General features: G+C 36.2%; 5 protein-coding genes, 1 non-coding gene and 1 pseudogene across 8 annotated transcripts; 5 read left to right on the forward strand and 2 right to left on the reverse strand.

Moving 5' to 3' along the window:
• The window catches only part of LOC106324431, a 5,599-nt pseudogene extending 2,857 nt beyond the window's left edge, over window positions 1–2,742 (forward strand).
• A 37-nt stretch (window positions 2,743–2,779) lies between these two features.
• Window positions 2,780–5,855, reverse strand: LOC106320914 (monocopper oxidase-like protein SKU5). Of its 2 annotated transcripts, none has more exons than XM_013759260.1 (9): window positions 5,588–5,855; window positions 5,405–5,514; window positions 5,056–5,326; window positions 4,845–4,983; window positions 4,214–4,577; window positions 3,773–4,138; window positions 3,623–3,701; window positions 3,350–3,546; window positions 2,780–3,187 (listed from the first exon to the last, which is right to left on the reverse strand). In XM_013759260.1, the coding sequence occupies exons 1-9, from the start codon at window positions 5,735–5,737 to the stop codon at window positions 3,076–3,078; spliced, it is 1,788 nt and encodes a 595-aa protein (XP_013614714.1). In that variant the 5' UTR covers window positions 5,738–5,855; the 3' UTR covers window positions 2,780–3,075. The 2 variants fall into 2 exon arrangements, 1 of the variants encoding a protein (XP_013614714.1); XR_001265953.1 differs by having other exon boundaries at window positions 2,826–3,187; window positions 3,350–3,554.
• A 2,096-nt stretch (window positions 5,856–7,951) lies between these two features.
• LOC106321012 lies at window positions 7,952–9,078 on the forward strand. Its single transcript, XM_013759341.1, has 2 exons — window positions 7,952–8,536; window positions 8,640–9,078. The coding sequence occupies exons 1-2, from the start codon at window positions 8,078–8,080 to the stop codon at window positions 8,700–8,702; spliced, it is 522 nt and encodes a 173-aa protein (XP_013614795.1). The 5' UTR covers window positions 7,952–8,077; the 3' UTR covers window positions 8,703–9,078.
• A 1,039-nt stretch (window positions 9,079–10,117) lies between these two features.
• On the forward strand, window positions 10,118–10,189 carry TRNAK-UUU. The gene has a single exon. It is a non-coding gene; the product is annotated as a tRNA-Lys (tRNA).
• An 876-nt stretch (window positions 10,190–11,065) lies between these two features.
• On the forward strand, window positions 11,066–12,250 carry LOC106322528 (uncharacterized protein At5g48480-like). Its single transcript, XM_013760582.1, has 2 exons — window positions 11,066–11,566; window positions 11,814–12,250. The coding sequence occupies exons 1-2, from the start codon at window positions 11,307–11,309 to the stop codon at window positions 12,025–12,027; spliced, it is 474 nt and encodes a 157-aa protein (XP_013616036.1). The 5' UTR covers window positions 11,066–11,306; the 3' UTR covers window positions 12,028–12,250.
• A 1,888-nt stretch (window positions 12,251–14,138) lies between these two features.
• LOC106322529 (putative lipid-transfer protein DIR1) lies at window positions 14,139–14,643 on the reverse strand. Its single transcript, XM_013760583.1, has one exon. The coding sequence runs from the start codon at window positions 14,584–14,586 to the stop codon at window positions 14,272–14,274; it is 315 nt and encodes a 104-aa protein (XP_013616037.1). The 5' UTR covers window positions 14,587–14,643; the 3' UTR covers window positions 14,139–14,271.
• A 7,929-nt stretch (window positions 14,644–22,572) lies between these two features.
• On the forward strand, window positions 22,573–23,851 carry LOC106325271. 2 transcript variants are annotated; one of them, XM_013763308.1, is made up of 4 exons: window positions 22,573–22,787; window positions 22,860–23,090; window positions 23,165–23,356; window positions 23,449–23,851. In XM_013763308.1, exons 1-4 carry the CDS (start codon window positions 22,779–22,781, stop codon window positions 23,506–23,508), a joined length of 492 nt encoding a protein of 163 aa, XP_013618762.1. In that variant the 5' UTR covers window positions 22,573–22,778; the 3' UTR covers window positions 23,509–23,851. The 2 variants fall into 2 exon arrangements, with proteins under 2 accessions (XP_013618762.1, XP_013618763.1); XM_013763309.1 differs by lacking the exon at window positions 22,573–22,787 and having other exon boundaries at window positions 22,851–23,090.
• The last annotated feature ends 1,920 nt before the right edge of the window (window positions 23,852–25,771 follow it).

Raw genomic sequence — 25,771 nt, forward strand, 5'->3', positions numbered from 1 at the left:
GATCCCCCTTGTCGAACTCAATATATATCTTTTTAAAAAAATTACAATTTTAAGGGCATTACTGCCATTTTGGAAAAAATTAGTCTAATAGGACATAAAGTAGTATAAATTAGTCTAAAGGGACATAGTTACCATTTTTTTGCTCTAAAAAAACAGATTTCCCTATATTTTTTTACCAGCTGATGTATCTTTGTTTTCTGATAAACAAAACAAAACCTTCTCCAGTTGTAAAAAAAACGCATAAACTCCCCACCTGAACCACCGTAATTCATAAATCTTCTTATGTTTCTGTGATGTACTAAAATCTCTTTTGCAATTTTTTTTCCAAAGAAACATCAAACTTATATTCTTCTTCCAATCAATATTGTCTCCTTCATCAAGGATATCCGCCCATGCCTTTTCTTTGAGAGGCTTAAGTACCCAGAAACCAAATTCAACATTTAATTCATCAATATGTCAGTTAGATTAAACCCATATCGTCTTTTTCTCCAGAAACCATCAAATTCGTCCGCAACATAAGCATATATACCGAAAACTGTGAGTCTCTCCTTCAGTATATTGACGGATTTACGATGGTGATGTCTACGTTTTTGATTAAACGGCAATGGAGGAGGAGAGATTATAGCCTGGATTGAATAGATGCTCAGAGACGATGAGTGAAGGGTCAGAGGAGGAGAAACGCCGGGAGCAACATAGCTTATCGGCTTTAGGAAGACCAGTGACGGTACTGTGTACTAAGAAAGGTTTGGGATGACTCCAATACTGCTTTCGTTCTCACCAATAAATTGATCATGAGAGAAGATCAGGTTTTTGCCATGGCTAGGATTAATTAATGACGTTGGTGAAAAAGGAGAAGGAATGCCTCTGAAGAAGATGATAAATTTTTTTTAAAAAAAAATTATATATAAAAATTGGATTTTGGTTTGGTTTAATTGATTTTAAGCTTTTTGATTAGGAGTAAACCAATTAAAACCAATAAACCAATTTAAACCATGATCTATGGGTAATTAAGTTACGAACTATTGATTCATGGAGAAATAGCTTTGCAATTTTTATTTTGTGGAGATTTAGCATGAGGTTAAAGTTTGGTGGAGATTTGATGCTATATGATAGTAATTGTGGGAAAATAAATGGTGGATCCTCTTGATGGGCGTTATAGTTTGGTTGATAGAAAGACCTGAGAACAAGGAGTTCCAGGGATCGTGGTCGAAACAGATTGGAGTTATCTTTTGGTTTGGCTTCTCTACCCTTGTTTATGCGCACAGTAAGTATTGTTCTTATATGCCCATCTTGGTCACAACAAATTGGAGTGGTGCTTTAAACTAATGTAGAAATTCTATAAATTACATTAATATTCAATAAATTAAAATATAATACATTTGAATAATTTAATAATTAAAAAAATAATAATAATAAACATATTAATCATATTAAAATCATGCACTAATAATTATTATATATAAATTTATATAATAAAAATAAAATTGTGTTGTTTGTTTTTATTCACAGTGGAATTTAGCTCTATTTTTTAATACTTCAAAATATTTTATATATTATTTTATCAGTTTACACCTGAAAACGCATTCACGCATTTGAAAACTGAATTTATAACCCATGAAAGCATTCTTATTCTTATTTTTCATAAAAAAACATATGTGAAAACATAAAATCTATAAAAGTAAATTTCCTGTAAATTATTCTCCATGAATTTATGAAATACTATAATATCAACATTATTAGTTTATAAAGTTTTTTTTTTGAGCAACTATTAGTTTATTTAGTTTTGAATGTAGTTTTTCACCATTTGCTGCTTACCTTTTGTGACAGGGGAGAAGCTAAAACACAACTTATCAAGATTTGTAGTTACAGTTTGGGTATTTGCAGTGCTGATACTGACTACGAGTTACACTGCAACATTGACATCAATGATGACGGTGCAACAGATACGATTCAACTTCAACAAAAACCACGTTGGTCACCTTTTTGGATCACCGGTCGCAATGGCTGCCTTCTCCAGTCCTGGAAACCACGTAGCGAGTATGAAGGGTCTTAGTAGTTCTGAAGAATATGCTAAATTCTTGTTGAATAAAACTGTCACATTTGTTGTCCATGAGTTGCCATACCTCAAAGTCCTCCTTGGAGAGAATCCTGCAAAGTTTTTCATGGTCAAGACAAAATGTACCACCAGTGGTTTCGGATTCGTATGTATCCATCCCTCTTTTATCTTCATCAGTTTCTTTACTATTCATCTTATTTTCTACTTTGCTGATAAAAGGTGTTGGTTCAGATGTTTCAAAAGGGTGACGAGTTGGTGCCTAAAGTGTCCAGAGAAATCTGGAAGCGAGGGCAAAAGGGAGGCTAAACGAAATAGCGAAACGATGGCTTGAGATTCCACTTCCATACACAGCAGATGATACATCAAATCCTATAACTCTTGACAGATTCCGCGGTGTGTTTATGATCACTGGAGTTTCTTCCGCTTTTGCTCTTGGAGTACTTCTCATTCACTGGCCCAGAGATAGATGGGAGTGCCACGTGAATAGTTTGTCATGGTTTTATCCTGTGAATTGGTTCAACATATTCCTCTCGCAACGACTAGTACATCTCAGGGTCCTCAGAACTATCCATCCTAGTCCCCTCGATGACCCCATTAGCGAGAATGCGGTTCAAATGGTTCAAAGTAACATTCGTAGCATCCTTAATACAAGTGCTCATGTTCTTGTGCATGAGTCTATAGCTTAAAGACATCAATGCATCTCTTGACATGTCCTTAACGAAATTCTTGGCAGTAAAATCACTAATCTTGTTGGTTATTACAAACATGATTACTGCTGTCTTAATAACCAAGTTCTTATATCCACCATACTCAGCTGTAACTTGAAAAATAATATTCTATTACAATTCAAGCATAAACATATATTTTGATGCCTTGATGGATAGTTGAATAATCTCTACACCATAACTAACAAAACAGCATCTTTAATCTTCAAGCTACTACACCAACATTATCAACTTCTAATAATGATGGTAGTGGCTGGCAGCTTCTTACTGTCCTGCTTGAAAACCTCAGAATCCTCATCTGGCTAAACTACTAATTAAGATTGCAAAAATAGCAAGGAGGATCCCTCTGCTTGTCACCAACACAGATCTCGGTGATCCCGAGAAGTTTACCCTCTGTGACTGATCCCTGCAGATAAACCAAGACATAGATTCAACATAAGTTTTATCTCCATCAACTACTACTTGTGACCTATGATTACTAGAAAAATTAGTCCAACTACTATTTATGGAACCTTCCTCCAAATTTAAGAAATATTACAAGATAATCTTGTGTTTCTAAGAATCTTACCTTTGTAATGGTGAGAGCCGACCACAGTAAATGGTGTTTTCAGGAATGGAATTCTCAGATGTGTCAATCTCAGGATTAACTACATTCAAGTACACCTCTTGTCCTAGATACCATGAGGCGAGATTGTCTATTCGAAGGTTCCACATGCCAGCATTGTCCAAGTAAACTAAGATAGCGGTCCATGCACCAGGAAACACCTGGAAAGCTAGCCGTTTAATAACCATGTGAGAAACAAATGTAACATATCAGTTTAGTTGTTAAAAGACAAAACACCTGCGTAGTAGATCTAGCAACCCCATCCCCTTTGTTGTATAAACTTCTACTATTCTCTGTCCACAGACCAAAGTCCATCCTTCAAAACAAACATCATTAACAGTGGTACAACAAAAAAAATGGATCTGTTACAACTAAACGCAACCTTACCCGACAACAAAGAATGCATAACCATCCAAGTGATAGCTCTTAACAGTAGTGTCACTATTCTGAAATATAATCTCCATGAACCCCTTGTAAGTGCCATTCATGACAGAGGTATCAACCTTAGGATGCCGATTCATCGGTCTTTTCGGAAAATCCAGCTTATACACCCCTGAGATGTTGTACTGCTGAGCAAGCTTTAACGGTGTTGAAGGAGGCAAGTACGATATACCATTAAGAGTGGCACGCAACCTCCCATCTATCTTCTCTGGTGGTCTGTTGACAATCACGTAGACATCAGTTACTGTAATCTGACCATACTTGAATGATCCCTGAGGGTTTGGGCGAGCAGCTCCAGCTGAGACATTCAACCTATATCAAACATCACTTCCATCAGCAACCCTTTTGTTTCTTCATACATAAACTATACATAGACACTAAAACAACCTTATGGAACGTGCTTGGTTCATTGAGAAAGATGTGTCCAACTCAATAGGAGGATCAGGGAGTGGACTTGAAGCTGGTCCTTGGGAGCTAGAGTAGTGCAAGATAGCGACTCCGGTAGCTTTGGGGGACGAGGATGATTTGGTAAACCTTGTGCTGGCAACAATGTAGTAGTCGTTACTACCGGACTGATCCATAGTGACTAGAAACGAAAAAGATTGACCCACATGAATGTCCATGTTTGTGTAGTTCTGCTGAACTGTGTATGAACCTTCTGTCTCGACAAGAAGCAGATTATGATTCTGTATTCTGAAGTTCAAGGTGGTTGCTATGCCACTGTTGTGAACACGGAAGCGGTATGTTCTTCCTGGTAAATGAAAGTGGTCAATAAGAATCATATTATAAAGCATAACACATCTATGAGATTGTTTTTTTAATACTAGGAGTTTCGGGCCCCTCCGGACCCGAAACCACAGCTTATAATATTAGTTTCGTCCTAACGGTCATTCGAACTGGGGACCAGTAACACAATGGTCAGGATCCTTCTAATTGAGCTAACAACCTCTGGTCATCTATGAGATTGTTAAACTAGATTAGAGACATTTTCACATTATGCTATCAAGAAGAAGGATACCTGGTTCAACGTTTATTGTCCCATAAGGAAACCCACCCGAAGCGAGCTCACTACTGTAAGGAAAAGGTCCAAAGCCATTGATGAGAATGCCATCAGGAGCTCCAAAGTCAATCTTACTCTCAACATCTTTCCTCAGCTTCTGATAAAGAAGAGAATGTTAAAACAAAAGAGATAACTAATAATGAAGCAACTTTCAGATTTTTGTGTAGACCTTATGGCTCTTAGTGAACCAATCACTGATAAAGAGAGTAACATCTCCATCAGGCAAAAGAAAAGGAACTGGAATGATGTCTCTATTGTTGATAATGATGCCACCGTAACCACCAGCTGCTCTCTGGAAGTTTGTAGATGGGAAATAAAAGAAACTACCAATCTGGTCTTTGACTTGAAACTCATATGTCCAGTTCCAACCAGAAGGAATCGGACAGTTCGTGCCCAAAACACCGTCTTGCCACGAGTTTTTCCTATGTTGGATTCCATTCCTAGAAAATCGAGAAAATAATGTTTAGTAATCACAAAAAAAAGTTAGTAGATTTGAACAAGAATCATCAACTAGATACCATGTGAGAAGCAAGGGCTCATCAAGATTATTCTTCACGTTGACAACCACATTCCAGTTCGTAGTTACATTGAGAATGGGACCAGGGAACTGCCCATTGATCCCAATAACCTACAACGAGATCTCAAGAACTTGATACATTGCTCTCAAGATTGAAAGATTGAGAGAGAGAAAGAGAAGGAACCTGTTGGCGAGTGCCTAGAGGAGAAGCAGTGAGGTAAGAGACAGTCCAGTCGAAGAAAACGTAAGGGTCGGCGGCTAAGCAGACAGTTGCCACCGACAAGAACAATACGACCAGTGAAGTGCACGGTAAGTGCGGTGGAGAGCACCGCATTGGATCTCTCCCTCTTTCTCTACGAACCTTCGTGTAAGAACGGAGAAGACATGTGCTGAGACTAGTGGGAAAGCTTTTAACCGTGTGTGGGAGATAGAGAAAGAGAGAAAGAATCAGAGAATGTGATTACAGCCCAAGGCGCCAAAAGAGCACAATACTTGATGGGTCCCACTTTTTCAGATAAATTATTAAAATTCCGACAATCTTTTAGAATATATTCAAATCAACCCCGAGATCGAGACTCCCCCGAGATCTTTGTTTTGTTTTTATAATTTTGAATACTGTTTTTAAAGTTATAGGCTTAAGAGTTAAGAGTCAACGTTATTACGGACCACAACGTTAATAAATGCCCTTTATAACTTTACTTCTTTCGTTTGTCAAGTTGTTCATATTAAGAAAAGACAATGGTCTACTCGGCTAAAGTTTAAAGTTTGTTATTTATGATTTTAAAAGTATAAAGTGTGTTGAAGGAGCTTTACGACTAGTCTACGTATCAAATGTGGGATCACTCTGTTATGTAGTATTGATTGAAATGGATATGGATCTGGATCTGATCCACTCCACCATATGCTTGCATGTAAGCAATTTGAAATGGAAACACTACCCTTTAAAGCTAAAAGAAGGATCACTTCCTAGACAAAGAAAAAATGCAGGAATGTCTAGAGCCTCAACATGCTTTGAGAGAAAGGTTAGAAAGAATGGAGAGACCTTGGGCCTGGAGAGCCACGAGAACCAAAGAACTGTCCGAGAAGGCTTTGGAGAGTCGTCATTGATCATATGCAGTGGAAATAATGCTGACAACTTCTTGGTTTGTTTTCTTCTTCTTTTAGTGTTGTTCTTGGGGTATCATATACCATCATTTAGCTATAAAATGAATAGTTACTAAATTTCATGTTCTAATAGATTTAGCTTGTAATAGAGATGTTAAATGTAGCAAGTTTTACCCATTGTTAAATGGAATAGAGATGTTGTCCAGAAAAAACATCTCTAGCTAGAAATGATGTGTTTGTGGAGAAGTGGAGAAACCTTGTTTATGTTATTTTTAAACTCTTGCTTACGTACTCTTATCTTTATGTTTATTTATGGATATTCATATGTTCATTGTCTAGTTTTTACTACTCATCTATAGTGGATGTAGGTATCAACTTGTTGTATGTTATCGATCGGAGATCCTGCATGTTCTTGTCTTATATTAGTATAACATAGATTGGTCGCCAAATTGCTTGCTGGACAGCGGAAACTAACAATCTACAGCTAATTAGTAATGATTTAGGTTACTGTGTGTGTGTGTTTGCTTTTCTAGCAAGGAATTGAGAGAGCTGGCAGCAGTGGATGTTGAGCTAGTGAAGACTCCACAAAAATAGGATATAGGATCAGAGTCCTTACAAATGAATTGCGGAGATATGGACAAGGACTATGAAAGGGATAGTTAGTGAAGCTTTTTCATCTCGTCCCATGGCAAACATTAACTTAGAAATTAATCAATTGCATTGCCACTTAAGATGTTTTCACCAGACTCAACTATCAACGATGTACCTTGTGTTAGCCTTCTTCCGTAAAACATTTTAAGGATGGACGTTCTAACTAATACAAGGAAATTAGGGATGAGTTTTTACTATAGGTTTTGCCCGTGCTAAAGTTTGTGTTTTGTAAGTGCGTCAATTGCGGATATAATTTTTAAAATCTAAGAATTCGTGGTTACAAAGAAAAGATGGTAACAAGACAAAGAAACAAACAACTGTCTAGAATTAGTAATAAATAGAGTTTTGACTGAGTTTACAACTCCGAGACAAAAACAATCCTTTCAAAGAGACGCACATGCTAGCCATGCAAGTGTGAAAGATTTGCCTTGGATTATTTTGAAAAAAATCGTCGTTTTGGAGATTCTTTCGTCAGATTAAGCTTTCTTGCCAGTTGTATCACGCGCCTCCAGGTTTGATACTTTTAACCATCCGAAAGGCTTCGCGTCTGTTTCCCACGCTGAGTAAACGAGCGTGTCGTATTCCCGCAACACACTTCCCATGTGACAAAGGTCCATTAATTTCCACCCTCTAGGCCCAATCATCCTTCAGGACAGACAGATCATAAATGTTACCCTCACATTCCAAGGCAATCACAGTATTTATTAATCCACGTGGCACCATTTCACTGGCCGGTTCGTTTTCCGACAGGGAGAACACAGAAGCAGAGGATTCGTACCTCTTTCTCGCCTTCAATAATTCTGCTCCTCCACTCTGTTTCAAGCTGTCATCAATGTCTTCTTCTCCCTCCTTCATCTTCTCCTCCTCCACCGTTTAAACCCTAATCTCCTGAATCGCGAAAGCAAACACAGTCGAAGAGATGATGATGCATCGCGTTCTCCACCTTCTTATCATCTCCACTCTTGCGATCTCGATCCTCGCCGAGAATGATTCTATATACGATGTCCTTAAAGCACACGCGTTACCGATGGGGCTGTTACCGAAGGGCGTCGAAGAGTTCAACGTTGATATGGAGACGGGACAGTTCTCGGTTTACCTAAACCGGTCGTGCGAAGCGAAATACGAGAGCGAGATACATTACGAGGCCAACATCACGGGGACGATAGGCTACGGAAGCATCGGTGGTTTGTCCGGTATAAAGGCTCACGATCTGTTCCTGTGGTTTCCGGTTAAAGGGATCCGCGTGGACATACCTAGTTCTGGTGTTATATACTTTGATGTCGGAGTTGTTCGCAAACAGTACTCCATGTCTGTGTTCGAGACGCCTAAGGATTGCGTTGCTGTTGAGAACGAGGCTGAGTTTCGTGGGGATAATAAGGTAATTGATTTGAATCTCTTTGTCACCATTATGTAACACGGTCATTATTTTGATATGTAAATTGTTATACTAATGTGTTTATATTCATGTGTTATGTGCGCAGATTCAGTCATCTATGTTACAATTCTACGAAGTAGATCAAAGTGTTGGGAGAAACATTGTCTAAGCCAAAAGTGTTGATGAATGCTGTAATGAAGATGTGTTTAAAGTATACAAGTTTAGAAACTTTTAGCTGCTCATGGATTTTTTTGAAGACACAGACACATACATACAACCTTCTGTTTGAGGTCAGATACTCACTTTGTTTGAAGTGGAAATGAGATGTGAGCGCAAGTTTAGATGGGAAGCACAAGTGTGGGAAGGTTTTGTTATGGAATGTTGAGATTCGGTTGTTGGAGCGATCATAGGTGATTGAATGTTTTGTTTTATCATGTTTTGCACTTTGTCATGTATTTTTCTTTCTCCTTGTAGCATAATACATAATATGTATGTAATGTATAATATATGTGTACCTGTGTAATCATATTCTTTATCCCCAATAAGATTATTTACATTTTGTAGTATTTTCCGTTCACTTAATCATATTCTCTAGCATCTTTTGTCTGTGCTGTTCTGGTTTATTGCATGTGTGCTCTGGCTGGTGATTTTGTCCCAGCTCTGTTTCGATTGGTTTTCATTTTAGTCTTTTCTGTTTGGGTTATGTCTCCATGTTAAGGCTTTGTCTCTGGAGGTATGGAACCTGCCAGCTATTGTTTCCGCATCTGAATCCTACCTTGTATCCTTCTTTGTTTCTCATATGAATGATGTTCAGTGTTTACAAAAACAATGACAAATATGTCACATATTGTAATATAACAGCCTTGCTTGTACAAGTTGCAGCGCCGGCCTATATATAACTCGTCGAGCAAATTGAACCATGCCAGAAATGCATGTGTTATGGTACTTCTGCTAGTTAAGGTTTTTGATCAGATTAAATTATCTTAACTTTTGGTGGTCAACTACTAATAAGTAGTAGTAACTGTGTAACCTCTGTTATAAGATAACATGTGTTATATATATGCATGAAAGAAACATCTGATTGTAACGGTGTATTATAAAGCTATACATAAAAGAAGATTTGGAAATAAAGCATGTGCCAGACATACTGAATGAGAAAGAAAGAGATGTTTTGTACTAATTGAGCCAGTATGAAGCAATCCTTTGCCATGCTTTGCGGCTCGCTCACTTCATGAAAACGAAATTACATTGATAAGTGATTATGTCCTACCTTGAATCATTAGTACATGACTTTTCATCTTCTTATGAGTTGATCAAAATATTAAAATTGATATATTATTGAGAAATTTGTATGATCGATCACTCAAACTTTAAAGTGGGCAATGAACTTCTCTAACAAGAATGATAAAACACCATTATTTCATTTGGTCCCTTGCTGATCAGCTCTGAAGATTTCCATAATTGAAAACCTGAATTTGTGTACCAAACCAATATTGATAACCAATCTTTATTTATTATTCAAGAAGTGGTTTGGTTTTAGTTTCATTAGATAATTTATTCTTACTAATCATCTATAGCATCAAAGCCGACTTAGCTCAGTGGTAGAGCGCGTGACTTTTAATCACGTGGCCGTGGGTTCGATCCCCACAGTCGGCGAAATATTAATTTTTTATTCTGATGAATATTTTATCATTTATCCTCTGTGTCTCCCCTTCAACTGTTCCTCATTATGTAGTCTATTCATCTTCGTTTTTCCTCCTTTCCATCTGATTGGAGAAGAGAATCTCTTATTCCCTTGATGATTTGCTCATTTCCTTTCTCCTCTTGTTCATTCAAGCCAAACTAAACCCAGAAACTGAAACTTTGAGCCATTTACGATTGATTAACACTGTCCAAAAAGATGATAGAAATAGAATATTGACCATTGTGTGCGATGTTTTTTAATCCAATCTCCGTAGGTAATGGGTAGCATATACACGTGTGATGCATCTGATATCACATCATATCTAGAATGGGTGAGTTCCTTAGTAAAAGAAAAACAGATACTTGCATAAAATGTCTCTCTTTGTCTGCGTTCATTAGAGATTTAAAGATTGTCTATACGTTATTTCACCTGTGGTTAGGTACACAAGACGCCCTTCCAAGTTCTTGAAGAAATCACGTATTAGTATAACCACTGTATGACAAAAAAAAGAAGGTATAACCACTGTTACAAGCTGAAAGGAAGGGTTTGATGTGTCACTATTTAATAATTGTAATATTTGGTTGGTTTAATATGACCAATGTTGTGCCCATCTGGTTTTTTTTTTTTTTTTTTTTTTTTGTTGTGCCCATCTGGTTATACACTGAAAGATATTGTTAATTTATCCTCTGTAACCATTCAGTTGGATAAGGAAAACTGGATAACTTTGATCCCAACAATAATCTTGGCATTAATTAATAATGAAATGATTAATTTACTTTTGCAAACGGATTAGTTGAGACGAGACACGCCGAGTAGACAAGACACATAGCCCAATAGACAATAGGATTAGGATAATAGGGGTATGGTATACTCGTGAATAAGAAGAAAAGCAAAGGGTGAATCTCCGGACGCGAGAGCAATTGTTATACCCGTTTAGAATCATCGTACAGTTACAAAACGATTCCGCTTCTCCGCTTCCAAAATAAATAACCAGATTGTCCCTTCACACACGCCATTTGCATTTTCTGTCTCGTTACTAACGAACGAATCTTTCTTCTTTCAAGTGTTGGTTTATCCTTTCTCTTAAAGATGGCTCAGGAAGATGTTGCTACGGTGGTTGAGAAGTCTGTTACCTTCACCGCGTACAAGCCCCAGCTGATCGTGGAGTCTCAGAAGGTAGGCGACGCTGTTGCCTTTTACAAGGCCGTGTTTGGTGCGGAGGAGACTGGACACTCTCTCTACCCTAAGCGTAAGGCTGACCAGGAGCTCCCTCACCTTGTCTCTGCCGAGCTCAGGCTCGCTGGCACTACCGTCCTTGTCTCTGACGTCTCCGTTAACTCTGGCTCTAAGTAAGCTCTTTAACCCTCTCTTGTGTCCACGTTTGTTTTAGGGTTTCAGATCTGGATTATACTTGTGATATTAGGAGTATTCTGAGAGTGGTTTGTGTTTTTTTTTTGGAACACAACTGAGAGTAGTTTGTGTTTTATAAACCGTTTTACAAGTATTATTATGCTTTTATTGCTGACAAAAAAAATATTACTCTATGTTTTTATTGTTAAATACATTTTTTTTTGCTGTTGTCATGTTGTTACATAGTGCGAACAAGGGGTCTATGCCTGCGATTCTCGAAACTGATGACGTGGAAGCGGCCGTTGCGAAAGCCGTTGGCGCCGGAGCTGTCAAAGTGGAGGAGGAGGTTGAAGGTGAAGAAGGTGGAGTGAAGGGTAAAGTGACGGATCCCTTCGGTTTCACATGGATCTTTGTTTCTCCGGCGAAGAAGAATGAGAACGACGAAAATAAAGAGGTCTAACTGACGTCTTCTGGTCGGTTTCTGAACAAACTTCTATTATCCTAGTCTGTTTATGCTTTTAGTTTGTCTTTTTGTGGAATCTCCGGTGTGTCAGTAAACCGGATCGGTTAGCTAAATGACTTTTGTTTCAAGTTTAATTTTCACCCATTTTGACAGTACTTTATTGAAAGAAAACAAAAATTAATCTCGGATGTTAATGTTCAGTTTATTTATGCTTCTCTTATATAGTTTCCATGTTCTCTGTAGTTTCATGTCATTTTGCTGGTTTCGTTTTAGAGATAGAACCGTCTATTTAAAATTTAAATGAGTGGTTAGATTTGTCCAAAAAAAAAAGAATGGTTATATTAGAGATAAGAATGTAATTGCGAGTAATTAATGTTAGTCTGGTGTCAGTTTGTTGTCGGGTGTAGTAAAATCATAAGCCTCTGGGTCCGTGCTTTTTTTATGTACTTCTATCGCTTATTGGTTCTGTTTTATAAATTGCCAGTTGTGTTCTTCTCGAAACTCAAATTCTTTTATGGGCTTTTTTGGGCCTCGTGATTTGTGAAGTTTTCACTTTGGTTTTATCATTTTTGAGCACTTCTTTGGGTTTACCCAATATACTGTTGATAATTAAAATAAAGTGAGAACATTAACACATGATTTTTAGACAAAGACAAAAGCATACACAAAGCTTAACAAGTTGGTGCGTTGGGCATGTCACATTTGCTGGGGAGTCCAAGAGCGAGTGCCGGATCAATACCAAAAGAACCGAGCCATGAAGTTTTCACTTTGGTTTTATCTTTTTTCAGCACTTCTCTGGGTTTACCCAATAAACTGTTGAATCTTTTATATACTAAATTCATTTGACATTTGGCATAGGTTTTACAAAATCCAAAATCTAAAATACCATGTTCAAAAATCTAAAATAACTGCGAAAAGAATTTCCTATTTTTTAAGAAATTATCACCATCACACGTTCAAAACTATGCAACTTCCCATCATGTTGACTATCTCATCTCCTATATAACTTTCGATCAACTATTTTTCGTTCAAAACTGTGTCTTTTCCTTTGTCATTTTTATTTGAGTGTTGCAAAGCAGATCAACAAAAGTTTATGATTATTCAATTCAGATTCATCTTATCTTTTCTATGATTCTTTCTGCATAATTTAAAGTGAAGATATTATGAGAATATATTTCTGTTTTGTACCTTAAATTATCACAGAAAGGAAAAAAACTCCATTGTCACAAATTTGGTGTTATTATCGTAGACCAGACGTTATTTTCAAAGTGAAAAGATATTCTTCTGGATAAAAAAGGTATACATATTTCTATTTAAAGCTATAATTTCTAAAAATCTCTTTCATGATAAAACTCAGTTTTGTAGACATTTCTTATATGGCAGAGAGATAGAATTTAAGTTTCTGTCAAACAGAAAATGATGAAACTCAAAAGAAAACTTAACGAATGTGTGTGTGAGTAACTCTCACATGTGATTATGTGAAACTCTATGAGCATACTCTAATTTATTTTCTGTGAAACTCTATGAGCATACTCTAATTTATTTTCTAAGTATTCATGTAAACATTGTTTTACAGTTTATTTGATTTACTTATCTGCCAGTGATATTTTGCGCAGATATATATTTCATATATGAAAATTTGTATACAGATAAATACTTATTTAAGAGATTTAATCGTATTTTACCTACATTTAAAAATGAAACACTTTCTATAAAGTCTATTTAATGCATTACATTGAACAACTAATCTTACTCCACGACATCCAATTTAATTTCCAGAGTAAATGTATTTTTTATTGTTTCTTTATTTCTTGATAAAATATTAATACCAACCTTTTCGTGGATAATATACCTTTTTAATACTAATACAATTATTATATATATATATATATATATATATATATATTCTTTGTACAATAATGCTTATTTGCTAGCGTTAAACTAAATATGTAATTCATTGATTGTCTTTTGGTAAAAAGATTTTTTTTACTGAGCTTTTTATTTTTATATTGAGTTTTAGCTATCAATAACAACCTTGCTAATATATGAATATAGGGGCTTTATCTTTATATTGAATTTTAGCTATCAATAACAACCTTGCTAATATTGAGTTTTTGAGTCATTGCAATTTGAAAGATAGTGATATTGACCCATGCGTAGCATGGGTGGTAAAACTAGTAATTAAAATAAAATGAGAACATTAACACATGATTTTTAGACAGACAAAAGCATACACAAAGCTTAACAAGTTGGTGCGTTGGGCATGTCACATTTGCTGGGGAGTCCAAGAGCGAGTGCCGGATCAATACCAAAAGAACCGAGCCATGGAGAGTTCCTGTAGCCGCAAAGGCAGCTGAAGTCAGCGTGTTTCAGATAGTCGCAGCAAAGCGTTGATGGGTTCGTTGGATTCTCCTTGCTCACCGCTGGTTTGCATTCATTCAACTCTGACTGGGTCATGCCACAGAGATCAATCGCCACTGACCTCTCCACTAACGTAGCCATCACCACCACCACCACCATCATCATCACCATCACACCCACCTTCTTGCTCGCCATTTTATCCTCTTATAATTTTGTTGGTGTGTTTAAGTGTTTGTGATGTGAAAGTGAATGTGCATGAGGAGGGTGTATATATAATAAGTCTAATAGAGACCCGTGAACCAGATTGTTGGATTATTCCGGTAGTCACGGGGTTTTGGAATATTTACTTCACTATTGGGATGGGGTCTTGGTTATAGAGCCCTTATTGCAATAATTGATTGGTATATGAATTATCCCCTACCCAAGTTCCATATATTTTACTGCAAATGGATGAAGAAAATTCCCCACAATAAAACTACACATTGTGCATTTCTTTAAAATAAAATATATTTCTTGAAAAAGGAACATTAGTTAGCATCACACAGCTAATGGGCCTGATTTGAGCCCATGGGCTTTCTAAAATTTACTAGCTCCGTAAATAATCGGAAGAGACAGACCAATAAAAATCAGCAAGCTACCTTTTTTTCCTCATTGTTAACTACAAAGCAAATAAAAACATCAGTTAGTATATAATACGACAAAATGTAGATGGAATGAAGAGAATATATTAGTCCTGGGCATTCGGTGTACCATTCGGGTTCGGGTCGGGTGAAACGGGTTATCGGTTTTTTCGGATGTGGGGATTGAAACACCATTCGGTATATTTGATTTTTCGGTACGGTATCGGTTCGGAACTCGTCGGTATCGGTTCGGATCAGAGGAACATTGCAAGATCCATGTAAATCCGAAGTATAAATGGATTCGGTTCGAGTTCGGTTAATTGTAACCAAAGTAACAGAAATTCAAAAAAACCTGCAAGTACAAATGGATTCGGTTCGAGTTCGGTTAATTGTAACCAAAGTAACCGAAATTCAAAAAAAACCCTGAAAGTACTACAATATAACTTAAGAATCCAAAAGTGAAAACAAGTGAACACACCAGAACATAAGAAAACAAAGGATCCCAAAAACAACCAAATTCAAACATACTCAAAGTTGTGAACACACCATAACATAAGAAAACAAAGGATCCCGAAAACAAATGCATAATAAAGTACTAAAAAACAAGTACAAATGAAAGTCTTTCTTGATCAAGTTTCTTAATCTCTTACTCCACGACTGCTGCATCTTCATTCTCTGCAAAATTAAAGTTACAAACAATGTTTAAACTGTACATTTTTATTGTAAGACATTAAAAAAAATATATAGAACTAAGAACTAAGATTCTTACCTCTTTCAAGCTTGTCATCCTCTTCAAGATCAACAAGAACTTGTGCATTTGTAGGCGGTCGTGTCTCTATCTCAAGATCTTGTTTTATCCACTGCTCTGAAGACATCAAAACCTCAACCATAAAATGAGTGAGACAGCTCCTATGTGGTTCGAGAATCCTACCACTAGTGCAAAAAGCACTCTCTGAAGCAACTGATGATACTTGCATTGCTAAAACATCCCTGGCGATCTCAGACAACACTGGAAATCTGCTTGAGTTCGTCCTCCACCAAGACAGCACATCAAATTCCATACCAATCATCAACTCTGGGTTTTCCACACTTTCTCTGAGGTAAGTCTCCAATTCATCCCTTTTCTCTCTAACCCCAATCTCGTTGAGCATCTTCTTGTACCTCACATCAATTCTCTTATAACCAGCACAATCATCCACTAGCTCCATCTTGCAAGGCTGCTCCCGAGAAGACTGAGATTTGGTGGTAGGCTGAGATGATTGGTCATCTGGATCAAAACTATTCCCATGTCTTGCGCTGTACTCTTTGAACAAACTTCTCAAGACACTTATCAAAGACTCGTACACCTCTTTGTACTCGACAGTGTCTAGCCCATATACAATTCCTCAAAGCACATCTTCGCAAGCTCCAACTTCTTGGTGGGATCAAAGACAGTGGCAACCATCAACATCTTGTTCATATTCTTGAGCCCATCCCAATACTTGTCAAGCTTTTTGAACATTTCTATTGCCTTCGAACTCAACTCAGGATCATAGTTCGCGATGAGGTCCATCAGATTTGCAGCAATGGTTACTATCTCACCATAACACTTATGCGCATTAAGAGAAGTTGAAGCTGAGACCACCAGTGTTGAGTTGTAAAATATGAGAAGAAACCAACACAATTTCTCAACTGCATCCCAATCCTCATACTGAGGAGGACCAACCCTTTTAGAACCGTTCTCCAACTCACTGAAGTAGTCGTTGTACAACCTATCTTCTGCCTCCATCTTGTCGAATGCCACCTTGAATTTCAGAGCTGTTGACAACATCAGATACGTTGAATTCCACCTTGTCTTGACATCCAGAGGCAAGCTTCCTCTTGTGATCTTACCCGAGTCAACCTTCAGCTCAAAAGACCTCAACCTATTTGTATGTGATCTAACATACGAGATACCATTACGGATAGCAGCCACAGTCTAATCTATTTCTGCCATTATGTCCCTCACAATCAAGTTTATGATATGAGCACTACATCTCATGTGCAAGAACTCACCATCTAAGACAAGAGACTGATCAGACACTAATGCAAATACAGTATGAAACTTCCTTAACGCTGAACTATTAGCAGTAGCATTGTCAACAGTTATGCAAAAAACCTTACGAATTCCCCATTCAGCCAAGCAGTCTAGCAAAACAGTTGCAATGGTCTGACCTTTGTGATCCGCGATGTGTTTGAATCCTATGATCAGTTTCTTCAAGCGCCATAAAGCAACAATGTAATGCACCGTGATGACCATGTAACTAGCACCTACAAAGATAAATTAAAAAATGTGAGTAAGTTGTACTTGTTAATCAATAAGAAATATAAAGAATCAGTCACAAACCTGTTGTTTGTGAAACCCAAATATCTGTAGTGATGGACACACGTTGCTTATTGCATAAGAACCATCTTTTCAATGCCTCTTTCTTCTCCACGTACATCTTTACGATGTCTTTAGTTAAAGTCCTTCTTGAATGAGGAGTGTACCCTAGCATTGCCTATAAAGATATAAGAAAGAGACATACATCGTCAGACAAATATTGTAAAAGCAACAAACGATAAAGGCAAAAACTCAAATAAAACATACCTTTTTACAGAAATGCTTCCATGCCTCACTATCAACAAACGCTAAAGGCAATTGTCCCAACATAATCATCTCATTTGTTGCTTCTCGAAACACAATTTCAGTAAGTTTACACGTCTTGAGCTTTCCATCCTCAGCGATACCTTTTTGTTTATCTTTTTTGCTAGCTAACCACGCTTGATGGTTTTTGCAAATTTCAAGATGCTTCTTCAGGTTTGTGGTCCCTGATGTGGTGAGACACGAGTATTCCTTCTGGCAATAGTTGCATAAACACCTGTCTCTGTCCTCCTTAGTTCTTGTATAATGATCCCACACTTCTGATCTTGTTGGGAGGAGCCGCTTCACTTTAGATGGTTGAGAAGTCACTTTAGATCGTTCAGAACTCTCGCCACATTCTTTCCTTTTGCCTCTGTTGCTATCCGGAGTTTGAAGGTTACTCTCATCATCGTTATGGGTTTCTCGATCAATAGATGATGTCGAGTCCATCTGCTTCAACGAAATCAAGATGAACAAATCAGTTTAACATATCAATTTAATCAATATAAACAAATCAATTTAACCAATTTCTTTTTTTTTGAAAGAACAATTTAACCAATGTCAATGAAATCAATAAGAATAAATCAATTTAACAAATCAATTTAACCAATTTCAATTTCAAATTCAAACTGTAACCAATTCTATACAAAGATTTAACATATTTAAACCATAAAAAAATATCGACATGCAATCGATCGGATTCGAAACAAGAAGAAGATAGAAAGAAGATGAACCTGTGATTGATTGCTGAAAAATTTTGATGGAGACGAATGGAGAGAATCATGTTTATTTATAGTGACCATTTTGCTTTGATTTCTTGGTTTGATCGAGGAAGCTTTTGTGGGAACTAGGGTTCAAGCCGAAGAGAAGAAGAAACGATGAGATGTAATCGAGGAAAAGACGATATGGAACCGAGGAGTCGACATATACCTATGTGCTTTGCATTAAAGTTGGTTATGTCCGGTTTTTGATTCGGATAACGGTTTAAAACCGAACCGGCCCGACCTCCGAACGATTGGCAATATAAAAACCTATAGGTTTTTTTCTGAAAACCGTTACCGATCCGACACCGGTTTTTCGTTTCGGTTAGAGGTTCGGTTTTCGGTTTTGGTTAATTACGCCCAGGACTAGAATATATCATGTCAGCTGCTTTCTCATTGGTCTAATTACCACATCGACTCCAGACGTTTCAAAAATAAAAAGAAGCTAAAAAGTTTACTGCACACTTCAGACTTGCTCACAAATGTGGAAACAAAAATTTTAAAGTAAGAAGTTGAAAATAAAAGAAGAAGAAAACAAAAGCTAGCCTTTGACAATTTTCTTAAGGGGTATGTAGAGCTGTGGACGTAGCCTTTCCATTCATTCTCTCTTTTAGAGTTCTAAATCAATTTTTTTAATTGAAAATAATCAAATTAAAAATTTAGATATTTGTTTAGTTTTAACCCTTCAAATGAGAGAATCAATTAAAAGTTCTAAATTTCAAAATACTAACCAATCAGAAATGAGAGAGAGAAAAAAAAATTGGGTGTAATTTTTTTTTCTTTTTAAAAATACTAACCAATCAGAAAGTGACATTTATTAACTTAGATTTGGTTTCAAAAATTTTATTTTTAGAACCATATCTATCTATTTTTCCTCTTTTTGATATAATTTTGAGCATATAATTAGATAGAATCATGAGATAAAACTTTTTTAGATATCCTATCGGAGATGGTCTTATGTTTATAAACAAAACTATTCCTTTATTTTTGAATTTCAGTCTTTTACCATTTTTCTTTAGGTAAAAGCCATGTTTGAAATTGCGCTAGGCGCTACACGTGCGGTTAGCTTGGGCCTAGCGACTTAACGAAAAATCGGATAAAACTCGGGGAGTAATCGGGGATTAGTTTTTGGAGTTAACTCTATATATATGTCATTTCCCACAACTCTCTTCCTCACAACCCATGTTTGAAATTGCGCTAGGCGCTACGCGTGCGGTTGGCTTGGACCTAGCGACTTAACGAAAAATCGGATAAAACTCGGAGAGTAATCGGGGATTAGTTTTTGGAGTTTTTTAAATAAATTATATATTATAATTGTGTAAATATATAATAGCCTATTTAAATTAGTTGGCATAGTTTTCATTTAGACATTTACTAAAGAAGTCACGTGTTTAAGACCACTACATCCTTTTATATATAATTTCTTTTATTTATTTATTGTTAATATGGGTAAAATTGTAATTATCTTGTCATCTTCTTCACCTAATTTACAATCTCTGTAACTTTCATCCATGGTTATAGTGATTCGTTTTGCCTTGTTTTCAACCGTTTGTAGATCATTTTCAATTGGATTTAACCAAAAGTTGATAAATCAAGCATCAGACATTCGATTTTAAGGCAAAAATCAAGATAATTCGAAACTTCTTTAACGTTGCCGATTTTTTACCCGAATAGACCATAATCGCCACGGGCTCCGTCCGCCTAACGCAAATCCGGCGAGTAAACGGTCTCGGCGGCCGCGTTTTAGAACCTGGGGTAAAAGTCATATTCCACCATGACGATTATGTTGTCTAGGAATCGTTATCTTCAGTGGTTCACTGGTTTTAATATAAATGTATTCGTCGTTAATAGTTGATATCTTCCAACATCTCATCTTGCTCAGATTTGATGGGTTGATAGATGTAATTAGATTATTAGTGTATACCGGTAGACTATAAATAGATTTTATGTTGCATTGAGAAGCACAATAGTATGGTGTGTTGACCACAACTAGCTGTGACTTGTGTAGAGCCTAATGAGCTGTGATGTGTAACCTAATACTATCGTGTGTTGACCACGGGTCCACAACTAGCTGTGACTTGTGGAGAGCCTAATGAAGTAATGAGCTGTGACATGTGTAAAACCTAATACTATCTCCATGTCGCATTAGCTCATTGTAAATAACCATATATACAAATCAATTATCTTATGAATGTTATATATTATGTGTCATGTATGTTTAATTAGCCCTGATGTGTCTTATAAGTTACAACTATCATATTTTATATTCCCTTCTCATAATAACTAACGTTTCAGAAATTGTATTTTGTTGATATTTTTACCCAACCACACAGTTTCAGTTCACAAAATTGTGTAGTTTAAACTGCACTTTCGCTTCAAAATTGTGTAGTTTAAACTGCATAGTGAAAATGATCTATGTTTTACAATAAATGTTTTGAATTAATTTCTAAATCTCTAAAAAAATTTAAAGATAATTTAAAAATCATTCAACTAATCATAGGAAAAATGCAAAATCTATTTGGTTACATAGTTTTCAGTAAAATTAAAACTAACATATAAAATATCAAAATATTGTATATATTAATATAAAAAACCTTCTAAAACATCATATAGAATGAAACATAAAGAGTATAATAGAATGTATTTTATAGTCAATTTGGAAACTAGCAGTATAACTTTGTTTTCATAAAAACTCCTGGCCGATAATCAGATTCCACATATGTGTATTTAGTTAATTATTCCAAACGACATCTTCAATTTCGAATATCCAATATGTGGTTAGCTATACTTCTAGCGACTAAACAAATAACCATGTTTAATTATAACAAACAAGAACTATATGAAAAAACATTTCAGAATCAATCCAACGATTTTCGACAAAAGAGAAATTAACATGCAATTTTCTCATTTTAAAAACAATTGATGAATGATGTAAAACTTAAAAGGTTCTATTTTTTTGGTAAAAGATGACTTTTTTTTTTAGCAACGGTAAAAGAGGATATAAACAAGGAATTGACCGCAACAAAACACAAACCCAGTGGATTAATGATAGAGACATTAGATGAAGAGATAGAAAGGACTAATGATATAAATTTTAAACGTTTTAGACTTTAAGAATAGAGTAGGACAAAGCAAATTAGACAATAGACTGCGAGCCAAAACATCACGATATCTTAAAATAAAATAAAAATACTATTTTCAAATCTCTATATCCCAATGTGTAGATACGTGTTATGGATCATCCATGAGGACAATTGAAATGATAAACGCAGTACAACACGCTCATGTATTAGGTATGCTGAACTCTCTAGGCATGTAATTATATTTCTAGCCCTCTTCTCATTATACCAGATTTTAAGGATTAACTTACCTAACCAAAACATTTATTAAAAGCCATTCTGTTGATGTATGTCTTTTTAACTGCTTTCTCCATTTCAAAGGCTGCAATGAGCAGTTGCAATTGAATTATGCTGGTATGAATAGACCTTACCCCACCTGTCCTCTGTCAAATAAAACCTCCGATAAAAAAAGTATTCAAAAGTCATTGTAAAAATGGAATTTTATAAGTAGAAAGGGTGAGAAATTGACAAAAGATAATAAATGGGGTTGCTTGGAACCGTGGCAATGTTGGTTGCACACTGCACATAGCACATTGTTACATAATAGAGGTAATGTTGCATGTGGCCCCTTCTTCCTAAAGCTCCTTTATTAACTCTTTTGTCTCTTAATTTTCAAATTGGATATTCTCATAAAGATCAGCAATGTAGAAGTATATTACTTGCCTTTTTTCAACACAGAACAGTAACGGTATTAGCAAAGAAGTAAATAATATCGAATGCTTGAATCAGCTCTATGAGATGACATGAAACTTGGTCAATGTAATAACTTTTCTTGTTTATTGGTTTCACAGTAAAAGTAACGTTAATTCATTTGTCTGTTTGTTTGTCTGTCAACCCCATGTAAAACAAAATCTAAAGCCAATAAAACAAAATAAATAAAACATTATAAATAAATAAATAAAAGTAAAGACAGACTACAGAAGACTGGATATAAAAATAATTTCAGAAGACAACTAAAAAAACAGTAGAATTTTGTAAAAAGTGAAAAAAGATGCAGAAGAGTAGATAAGCCAACTTTATTTTAATTTTTCACTTACCCAACTGAATTTTTCTTATAACATACACTTCCTCTCTCTCTCTCTCTCTCTCTCTCTCTCTCTCTCTCCTACAACTAGACTTTAAGACTCTCAGTGTTGAGTAATGTAAAATAACCATCTAGCCATTTTATAAATTAAATCTCTCTCTCTCTATTTAGGTTATTTAAAGTAGAGATCTAAAGTTCAAACTCATTCACCACTCTACAGCCATGGACTACGTAAGCTCCTTCTCTTTCTTATTCTTCTTCTGGATACATTATATTTGAACTTTATCTTTCTTTATGACTCAGGAATACGGAGGAGAGTACTGCAGGAGGGGACACGTGCCGGCGTTTGGGGGTTGGGACTGGAACGACGCCGTACCATTCACTCAGTGCTTCGAGACAGCAACAACTCAGCAGCCTTCTTATCTCCACCACTACCCTCCTTACCCTCAAGACCGTGATCTTTACCTCGCTGGCGATCTTTACGACAACCACCACCTTGTCGCTCCCGCCGTCATCCTCCTCCCTCGACGCCGGGTACTTACTTTCAAATTCAACACTCCTCCTGGACGCATTGATTTATATGTTCCTGGGATATTGTTTATTCTCAGGCTAAGGTGGGCCAGGAGCCGAAAAGAACCACCTCCAAGGAGCATCACAACTTCAAGAAGGATGCGCGTGTGTCTAACGCGCCGAGGAGCTGTCCAACACCGGTGGTGAAGCCGAGGACGGCGAGGCCTAAACCCGTGGATGAAGACTTGTACAAGGTGTCTCCTCGACTTCTCTCCCTCGAATCCACAAAGGTACGTAGCTTTTTTTAACATTTTAATTAGCTTTAATTCATCGAGTTTTGTTAAGGTTAATGTATTTTAAATGTTGATAATTTAAACTGCAGAAAAGGGGAGGAGGGTTTGGGTGCATTTCAAGATGTTTTTTGCCGACACGGGTGCTTTGAAGCCACAAGCGTGACAGATTGCGAGTGAGACAACACTCTGGAGTATGTTTTAAAAATACCGTATGGTTTTGAAGTTGTGTATGTATATTTATGCGTAGGGAAAAAAGAATATGAATTCTAAACGATAAGCTTTATATGCTTCGAGGAAAACGAGCCATATTGTGTTACGTATAATATGTTTTTTTTTTTAATGAGGCTTCTTGTTTTGCAACTTTTTCATTATTTTTTTCGAAGTATGTCCAAGTTTGTACTGTTTTGGTAGTGTAACTGTTGGATTTGGTGAGAGATTTGGGATGTGAAAGGAGTTAAAAGGCTGAGGAAGGAGGGGGAATGTTGAATAGAATAGCTTAGCTTCGTCATCTACATAAAGTTTGACTTGTGCCAGACTAGCTCTTACCTCTTTCTCCTTTTTGTGATTTGGAGGAGCTCCTCCAACTCTACTAAATCTGCCAAAATTAACAAAGCTTAACCAACAACTCAAAACCTAATTCGATTAGAGACTCTGCCTTTATCTTTAAAGAAGCAAAGATTGACTCTTTTTGAAATTTTAGTCTCAACTCTCAAGCATGTCCAGATTCTCAATATCAATCAGGATTTATAAATTTTAAAAGAGGAAAAGGTGTTTATAACCATAAGTCCTCCGATCAAAGATGACTAGGACTTTACTCGGTCTTTACCAAAAGGAATATGAAACAGAGCAAAACGAATTTTAGTAAAGCCTGAAACTTTCTTATATCAACTTAAATCCGAAAACAACATAAGATTCATGAAGTCCGATCTTTTTAAGTTGATAGACACTGCAAAAAGCTCGTCTAAACGAAGAGGATTCCGCTAGCCGGAAGGTATTAGATCGGACAAGCCGAATATGTATATCTGATCAAAAGATCAGAAACAAAAAAAAACAAAAGATTTTTCTTATCTCTTCATTTTTTCCATGTGAATGATCCGAAAGAGAGAACATGGAGAGATAAAGAATTACAAAAAGTTTTTTTTTTTTAATATTATAAATCAGTATTTACTTTTAGAGAATTATAGATATTATAACTTACCATTATCAAACCTTATTTTTGCTTAATCTTATTTTGATTTTTAATTTTAGTTTATATTTGTACCGTCCAATATATCCATAATAAGAATATCCAAACAAATATGATTTTTTTTATGTTTAAGATTATTACTACTATTTATTTTTGACTAAAGACTGTTATTACTACTATTTCCAATTTATCTTTTATACATCGAAATAATAAATTACTTAGAATTTTAAAATATTTTAATTATCTTGTAAATATTGAAACTTCGAAATTGTATTCGTTACTAGGGTCGGTCCTTGCTACGTGCGGAATATGCTTTGATGTATATAACTATATTATTATACATTTTTATTACGTGTGTTTTTTTTTTTTGTCATCTGTTGGATTAATATTGAAACTTCAACAAAAGTTACATCAAGCCGGCAAGACAAAGATTTTTCCGGAGCCAGTAGCCAGCATAGTAAACAATACTATCCGGAGCCAAAGATGAAAATATAGAAAACAACACATAAACTAGAAGACACAGACCATAAAGGCAGATGACTACAAACATCTAGACGAGACTCAAACCCATTCATACAAGAAACAAACCGGACTGTTAGCTAATAGATAACCGTTGCTGTAGACTGCGCCTCCTCCTCCTCTGCGCCTGTACTCCACTGACCTCCTCCAATTCCAACTTAAACTCGCCACTGGACTTTGAAAGGGCTCAGCACGCGCCTTCTACGCGCCTCCACACCACAGCAAGGCCACCCAAGCCTTACTTAACACGATTCTTCTCCATACAGCCGGTAACCATTAGCCAACCACCACAGGCCATAGCTCTGACAAAATCGATGTCTGTTGCGTCCAGATCTGAATTTCTTCACTTCAATCCGGAGACATGAAGCTTCTATTCAGATTTGAGACCATCTAAACTAAAAAGAGCATAAATCTAGAAGGAACATGCAATCACCTTATCACGGAACCAACGGCGAGATGCCGCGGCCGGAGAAGGTGAAAAGACGACGACTCTGCTTTTTTTTTCACTCGCTCTGCCCTTTTTTTCACCAGTATCAATGTCCAAAAAAAATGATAATAACATATATATATATATATATATATAATTTATTTTTAATATTGATATCTATTAAATGATGTTTTTACTCATAAGGTTTTTTGATCATTTGTATATTTTTATAACCAAAAACTTTAAATCGTTGATAACAAAATTTAACCTCCTTCAATTC

This window comes from Brassica oleracea, chromosome C2, assembly GCF_000695525.1.
Source record: "Brassica oleracea var. oleracea cultivar TO1000 chromosome C2, BOL, whole genome shotgun sequence".
Taxonomy (NCBI): domain Eukaryota; kingdom Viridiplantae; phylum Streptophyta; class Magnoliopsida; order Brassicales; family Brassicaceae; genus Brassica; species Brassica oleracea.

Coding starts and splice junctions, on each gene's coding strand:
- LOC106320914 (XM_013759260.1), bottom strand. CDS start 5,737: ATGCGGTGCTCTCCACCGCACTTACCGTGCACTTCACTGGTCGTATTG. Junction 4,984..5,055: donor GGTTCACTAAGAGCCATAAG/GTCTACACAAAA, acceptor CTTCTTTATCAG/AAGCTGAGGAAAGATGTTGA. Junction 3,547..3,622: donor TTGCTAGATCTACTACGCAG/GTGTTTTGTCTT, acceptor CTAGCTTTCCAG/GTGTTTCCTGGTGCATGGAC.
- LOC106321012 (XM_013759341.1), top strand. CDS start 8,078: ATGATGATGCATCGCGTTCTCCACCTTCTTATCATCTCCACTCTTGCG. Junction 8,537..8,639: donor AGTTTCGTGGGGATAATAAG/GTAATTGATTTG, acceptor TTATGTGCGCAG/ATTCAGTCATCTATGTTACA.
- LOC106322528 (XM_013760582.1), top strand. CDS start 11,307: ATGGCTCAGGAAGATGTTGCTACGGTGGTTGAGAAGTCTGTTACCTTC. Junction 11,567..11,813: donor TCCGTTAACTCTGGCTCTAA/GTAAGCTCTTTA, acceptor GTTGTTACATAG/TGCGAACAAGGGGTCTATGC.
- LOC106322529 (XM_013760583.1), bottom strand. CDS start 14,586: ATGGCGAGCAAGAAGGTGGGTGTGATGGTGATGATGATGGTGGTGGTG.
- LOC106325271 (XM_013763308.1), top strand. Junction 23,091..23,164: donor TCCTCCTCCCTCGACGCCGG/GTACTTACTTTC, acceptor GTTTATTCTCAG/GCTAAGGTGGGCCAGGAGCC. Junction 23,357..23,448: donor TCTCCCTCGAATCCACAAAG/GTACGTAGCTTT, acceptor TTTAAACTGCAG/AAAAGGGGAGGAGGGTTTGG.